We start from the raw sequence: 7300 nt of genomic DNA, 5'->3' as shown, positions 1-7300 counted from the left end.
TTCCACTATTGCTCTGTAACCGATCTGTGCCGAGTGTGGAAGAAGTTTGGATCAGTTAACTGAACTAAGCTTTGTTCTTACGACCATTTTACACATCATGTTAGCACAGTTCCTTGCCTCCTATCGGTGGTCCACGATGCTACAGCTCTCAAGGCAGGAATTGCGCAAAGAAAAATGGCGTCGCACATAGCATTCAGGAACTTATGTGCCTGGATAGAGTCCTCCACCCAAATTTTAATACGGCATCATCCCAGGTCGCACTGCGCTCTTTTGATGCCATTTATTGTTAATAAACTGAGAAGAGGTTCGTGTTGTGAAGAGATCTACAAAGCCGGACACGCCGGAAAACCTGCGAAATGAGTCAGCTGACTGTAAGTAGGAGATGACACAGGATGCTCATGTGCTCTTTGTTATCAGAGAACTGAGCCAGAGATGAACCACGCTGAGCCCTACTGATGAACTAGAACTAGATTTTGCGTGGTTTGGTTCTCTCTGGTATGGTCCAGTTCAGTTGCGTTCCATTTAAACTCAACAGTCATCTGGATTACCATGCTCTGACGCCTCCCAGCACAATTTCAAAAGGCTAATGTAAACAAGGTTATAGTGGGTAGGGCGAGTGGACCGTTTAGCACTTAAAAAGAGAGTCTTCCTCAGTGCAGGCTCACTGGAATTTGGCAGCGGTTGTAACCATGACCTAATGGTAAAGGAAACACGTTCTACCAAATGTAAGTTCCGCTGGTTTGCTGCAATTCATCCGCTGACAGAAAATCACATGTTAGGTATAAGAAAAAAAGGTCAAATATTCCCCAATGGAGTGATTCCGCAGTGATTCCAAGTCATTAAAAAGACGTAAACCTCTGTCACCGGCTGCGGTTACCGAGACACTCCGGCGCTGCAAAAAATTCAGCAAGAAAGCTATCCTTGAGGCATGCCGGAGCCCTCCGCAACAAGCTCTCGCAAATATCACGGCACAAACAGGAAGTTTTCCAATGAGAATAAAAGACTTCCTGTTTTTTTCTAAATAAAACACGTTCGTTTGCATGTATTGTCTGTCCTTTCTCTCCGCCTTCCCTCTGTACAACCCATATAGTACTTTCAAAAGCACAAACGTATTACTTTTACTTTACTATATCATACTTACTCATAGTAGAAAGTCAAAAAGTCGCCAAAAAATGCGGAGAAGTGTGCTGACACGCATGATATATCCAAATGCGATCTTTCTTTACTCGACACTTCCTTATTTGGGCCGTGTTATCGCGTGAAGTTACGTGAACTCAAGTGAACTTCTGTTCTCGCGAGTTAAATCTCCGGACCTATTGCCGGAGCCGCAGAGCCGCACCGCACCGTAGTCAAAAGGGCGGTGTGAGAGGGGGTGTGCGGGAGTTGCGGTCTCCGTCGGCTCTGTAACCGCACCGGAGCCAGTGTGAGCAAGGGGTTTGACCGTATACATTTGTTTAAAGAGAGGGGCGAATGTTTGATTTTATGTCACCATGCACCACAGGGCTACAGCCATGCACATGTGGCGTCCCTGCGTTGCCATACCAACGACTGCTTTCCTTTTCAGTGGGAGGGAAGAGGCCTCCTGTCTCTGTAAAGTGACCTGAGATGGCAGGATGTGATTTGGTGCTATAGAAATAACCTGAATTAAATCAAGCTGAATTAAACAACCAGGATGGTCTAAGTTAATGTGTGGCTGTATCACTTTTTCACTTTCTCTTTATCAATGGGTAAAAATGATTTTAAACATTTTATTGTCTGCATTCCTCAGTCTGCCCAGCTTCTTATACACATTACCTCCATGTGGCTGGTTCGTTTTTGATTCACATATTTTACTCTGTATTTTCCCCAAAGCAGATGGCTTTTACCCTCCTCCAGTCTGACTCCTGACATTGCTGCCAAATTACTATGTAGGTCTGACAAAAGTAGAGCAGGGGTCTAACTGGGTCGGAGCTCCGTGAGCGCCGTTTCTGACCACTTCCAAACATTTTCATTGAGCTCCAGGACTTCATACAATCCTATCCTCTGTCGGATCAGACAGTAAATCGTGCCCGGCCTGTTCTGGCCCTCTTATGTCTGCCTCTATTGCTTTTTTGGTATTGCTTTCTAGAAACAGAGACCATCATCCATTTGAGACGACCTTACCAAATTGCTACTACGCTTTGGTTTCATTGCCTAATTTGCACAATTTGCATAGCTCAAAATATGTACTTTGCTAGCTGGCTCCTGAATACACCTTTTTAAATGATATAATAAATAAATCCATTGGTGTGTTGGTGTTCACTGTAAATGCACCTTTGCAGCCACTTCAGCTTGGGAAGCAAAAATGTTGATGTTACTGGTCTATTTTGTCTTTTGTCAGCAGCTGTGTAATTTAAGCTATTTTTTTCTTACTGTATATTGCAAAGAAAAAAAAACAGATAGTTAAACATCACTTGCTGACAATCATCACCCAAAAAATAAATCTGAGGATCTGCAAGGTTTGAGGAAATGGGGAGTTGGCTGGTGTCCTGTGTGTTCCAGGAACAGACACTTAAGAGTCATAAACTGTCAGATGCAGAATGCTAAAGAGACAACATCAACCACTAAGTCATATAAACTGGCTTTATTAAACATTAGATCTCTGTCAGGAAAATCCCTTTTAATTAATGACTTTATTATTGACAAGAATGCTGATGTTATGTTTTTAACAGAAACATGGTTACATGAACTTAATGAAGCACATATACTGTTAGAGTCGTCTCCTCCAAACTACAAAGTGCCCACAAAGTCATTCCAACCCGGAACATAGATCATCGGCATCATAATACATTTCATATTATTTGCCCCAAAAAAAAAAACTTCTTTTCAGATTCGTCTTCTTTAGGGACTTTGTCTGCATATGAGTCAGAAGCTTAAACAATGATGACACTGAAGTACACAAATGGTAAATAATGTTTTGTTTTATGAAAGCTGGAAAATTAGAGCAGACAGAAATTAAAATATAGCGAGTAAAAAAATATGAACAGAATATTCAAAGTATATTTCATTAAAAAACTTTAAGAATAATTGACTATTTGGATAATAGGTATTTTTGCTTTTTTAACAATTTATGAATTGGTTAGAATAATGTCTGTGGTCTTTGTAATATATAATATTGACAGAGTGGAATATGAATCTACGGAATAAGAGGAAAACTATCAGGTTAATTCCTCTGTTAGTGGCTGTAAACGCAGTGAGCTTAACTGAAAATATATCCCCCCTGTCCGCCGGTAGCTGGAGTCCTCAGTCTGCTCCACCCAGGGACATGAAAGACTGAGGGGTCAGCCCCCCCCCACCCCCTCCAGCTGAGAGAAACTGTTTGAAGTTGTGGATCCATCCAGCAACAAACTGTCCGTGCATCGGAAACTGATTCACCGGCATATTAAGCATTAATAGATCAAATATAATGAATAAGATTAGGATTTTACTTCTTTTTAAAGCCCAGCAATGAGGTCAAAAAGATAGTGGAATAAATAAAAAGTTGACATGATGTTAGAGCTTGGTTTTATTCAGTTTTGTTTTTATTTCATAGTCACATTGCTGTTAATAAAAAGAAACTATATATTTTAATGTAGTTTGGAGGGAAACCTGGAAACGTGTCACAGTTAAAGACGAAAAATAATAAAACAAAAAGGCAACAAATGTGTTTTACCACTGAGGACATTTTATCTTATGAGTTGATGATGATCTTCCACTACATTACTCTAGAACTTTCCATTGGATTAGTTCTCTCCCTCATCCAGGGGTGGATTCATTCGAATGTTTGGGCCGTTTTCTATTTCAGGTTTATTTATTCTTTTAACAGGAAGCTCTGCCTGCTGAGGAGTTTACTGTCATCAAACCCTGAATTGGTTGGAGATAGATGATGACATTAATTTTTCGATCAGGCCGACTTTCATTCTGATTGTTCGTTGTGTAGCTGTACTGGGGGTAACGAGGGGCAATCAGCCTCTAACGACCACCTCCCCATCAGGAATCGTAAGGTCGGGAGAAAATACGTCCTGTGTCGTGTAGTACACGGGGTAACAAGCGATTATTAGCTTATTATGACCACCTCTCGATCAGGAATTGAAAGGTTTGAGAGAAAATCAAACATGTCAGCCCTGTTTAGGTGTGGGTGACCAAATCCTGCTGTTGAAGCTATTACAAGCTGAGTCCCATATGGTTTTTAGACGTACATTGTGAGCAGGTAGCAGTTATGTTTGCACAAGATATTTGGTCACAAATGAAGCAAAGGATAAGTTCTCTGACAGTAAAATGAACAAACAATAAAGCAAACACCTTGTCCTGACAGCTACATCTTTTTTATTTGGGCCTTTCTTTGTCTTTCATTGTTCTTTCTTTCTTCAAATAGCTCTTTGCAAAGGTTGATTGTTCGCCATCCACTGCCTCAGAAGGTTTTCTATTCTGTGAGGCCAACAATCATTAAGTGTCTGTCAGGCTACAGTGATTAGTAATCCTTTATTATAAAGCTGCTTAATTAAAATTCTGTGCCGCTGACCCTGGAGACAGCCTTACTCAGATTAATTGTACCTTTGAAGCCACCAAAAGGTGCTCTGTGAAAGTTCATGCATGCTGGCTTTAGGTTTATGGAGTAACAGTTTAAAAGATGCAGCTTATGTCCTAACAAATAAGAGCAGAAATTAAAATAATATGAATGTTATTTAACAAATTCCAGGTACGTAAAAGACTTGAAGTTCGCAAACTTGACCATGAACAGTATGAGTAGAAACACAAATCTATAAATATATTGAGACTAGGTTTCTAGTTGAAAAAATAGGGTAAATTTAAAAGGTGTAAATATTTTGTATATATTCAAGGCCGTAAACACATTTAGTGTCTGATCTTCACAGACTCCAAATAAGGAACAATAAATTCCCTTTACTCAGAAGAGACTCCCAGGCTTCTCTCTCCAGATGCCTCCTCCAGCTCAGCTGGGGGGAGCTAAGGAGACATAGTTCCTCCACAGTTTCCCCTTGGCCTCCTCCATGCACAGAACACCTCCCAAGGGATGCTTCCAGGGGGAAGCCTACTTGTCTCAAAAAATCCTACTCCTCTGGAAAATCATCCCAAAAGGGCAAAGAATCATACAATGTATGCCCAGCTTAATGTCTTCTCCGGCTTCATAAAACACATGTGGACCAGTTAGGCAAACTCCCAAGCACCCTGCAGAGGGTGTAGAGCAGGTCGAGTGTTATGGGACAAGAACCACACTGTTCCTACGAAAGCATAAGTTTGACCATCAGCCAGACTCTCCAGCACCCTGGCATAGACCCTGTCGGGGAAGCTAAGCCGTTTGATCCCCTATACTTGGAACACACCCTTCAGTCTCCTTCTCATGCAGGGGAACCACCTCCCAGTCTGCCAGTCCAGGGGCTGGCAAAGTCCCTGACAAAGCATTGCACCAAAGCAAACATTCCAAAATTAGTCAGTCAAACCCCCCCCCCCTTTTTTTTATTTCCAACAAAAAAGAAAAATGAAAAGGGAGAACCCCCCCCCTTCTCAGCTCATCAGGTCTGAAAACCCCTGCATATAAACCAACAAGAAATATAATGGCAGGCACCTTCAGTCAGACAAACCTTCTAAGTAAAAACAACAGGAGAGAAAGCATTGCCATCAGACGGAACAGCAGGGGGCTCAGGACGCAGCCTTGAGCCTTGGGTTCATGTAGCCACCCTAGACAACTGTCAGCCTGCGTGATTGGTTAGACCCCGATAATATGACGACCACAAATTTTCACTGGTTTAAATGGAAAAAAAAACGTCTTATATTCAGGCAAATAAAATAGTTACACATTTTAAGTTTTAGAATATTAACCCTAAACTCACAACAAAAAACAGTAGTTAATGACCAATAGATAACTGCTATTTTCAAAAGGGACAGATGTGTGTCTCTGCAGCGATCAAAGAGTTTTCTTCATGTTTAAAGATAAAGACCAACCTCTTCACACATTTAGTGTGGATAGTATGCAAGACCACTAATAATTTATTTATACAGCTTTGATATATTTTATATTTTTGGATCCTTCGCAAGGACTTCAAGAAAATCTGTTCTATCTTCAGTGATCTATCTAGGAAATAAATCTTATTTATTTCCCTATTGATACCGGGCAATCAGTCCATTAGAACCAGAATAAACACATTAAACACAGTATTGGTTGAAATACAAATATTTCTAAAACAAATTAGGTGTAAAAGCAAAAAAAAAAAAAAGAAACAGCAGCAAAAACCATTGTATTTAATTTTGTAAGTTTCTAGGTGATAATTTTATACCTTTAAACAGATAAAAATGTGTCAGTGTTTTATTTTTTATTGTTTTGTCTCTGTAGTCTGATCTCAAAGCGCCCTACTAGGTGATCGGCAATCCCCAAAGGGATCATGCCCACAACTTTGGGACTCCATGGTGTACAGCAGGGGTCACTAATTAAAAATCAGTGCAGTCCGAATAAAGAAAATCATCAACCAGTAAAGGTCCGGAGACATTTTTAATTATAATCCGTTACTTTAAACAGAATTTAACACTGAAATAAAGTGAGGTGTTTATGCTTCCATGCTGAAGGTTGAATATACTTTCTTACTTTCATTTTTGGTTAAAACACTTGTTTTTTGGCTTGGAACATTGAGAATAACAGGTGAAAGGTTACCTGGATCTGATTTGGAAAAGGTGTCCATGTCCAACAGGTTTCTGCAAAAAACAAAAAGGGCAAGCAAGATTAAGAGTTTGAGCAGGTTTTATGTTCATAAAAATCATTTATGAACTGTTTTTGTCATCTTCAGCTGTGCATGTTCACAATTTGATTAATTGAAAATCACTTTGTGTAAATAAAAATGTTGTTGCAAATATTTTCAGAAATCATTCTTTGTTAAAACCTTCTAGAATTTATTTTTGCTTAGTTTTAAAGTCTTAGTATGAAGATGATTGGCTTTCTTAGTGCTGGGGGAACCAGTTTCATTTTGTCGAAATCGGGAGAAAACAAGGTTGATGGTCCCCTCCAGTGGCGTCAGGCCAGTAGAGGGGGATAGGGTGCCGCCCCACTCACCCAAAGACCTTGATTAAGACTTTAAAAAAACAAATAAAATTTTAAAACCAACATATTTTGAAAATCTATTAATGTATTTTTAGATGTGAAAGATAAATACTTAATCTTTAATGACGAGTAAGACTGTTTTCGTCCATTGTCAGTTTGGTGACGTATTTCACAATAATTTTGCTAATTCAGAAAGTTCAACTGGATCAAAGCAGTCTAAACCCGGTTCAGATTCCATGACTACCTCAGATACAA

The 7300-nt window shown here is 39.8% G+C and overlaps 1 protein-coding gene across 1 annotated transcript in view; it reads right to left on the bottom strand.

Moving 5' to 3' along the window:
- Nucleotides 1-7300, bottom strand: part of LOC107084265 (copine-8-like) — an 86128-nt gene that overhangs the window by 61427 nt on the left and 17401 nt on the right. The window contains exon 2 of the mRNA XM_015374022.1: nt 6662-6702. Within this exon, the coding sequence (XP_015229508.1) occupies nt 6662-6702 (41 nt within the window). The remainder of the gene's footprint in view (nt 1-6661; nt 6703-7300) is intronic.

This window comes from Cyprinodon variegatus, unplaced genomic scaffold (genome assembly GCF_000732505.1).
Source record: "Cyprinodon variegatus isolate N-32 unplaced genomic scaffold, C_variegatus-1.0 Scaffold5, whole genome shotgun sequence".
Classification (NCBI taxonomy): Eukaryota; Metazoa; Chordata; class Actinopteri; order Cyprinodontiformes; family Cyprinodontidae; genus Cyprinodon; species Cyprinodon variegatus.
This window is presented reverse-complemented; position numbering and strand designations above follow the sequence as displayed.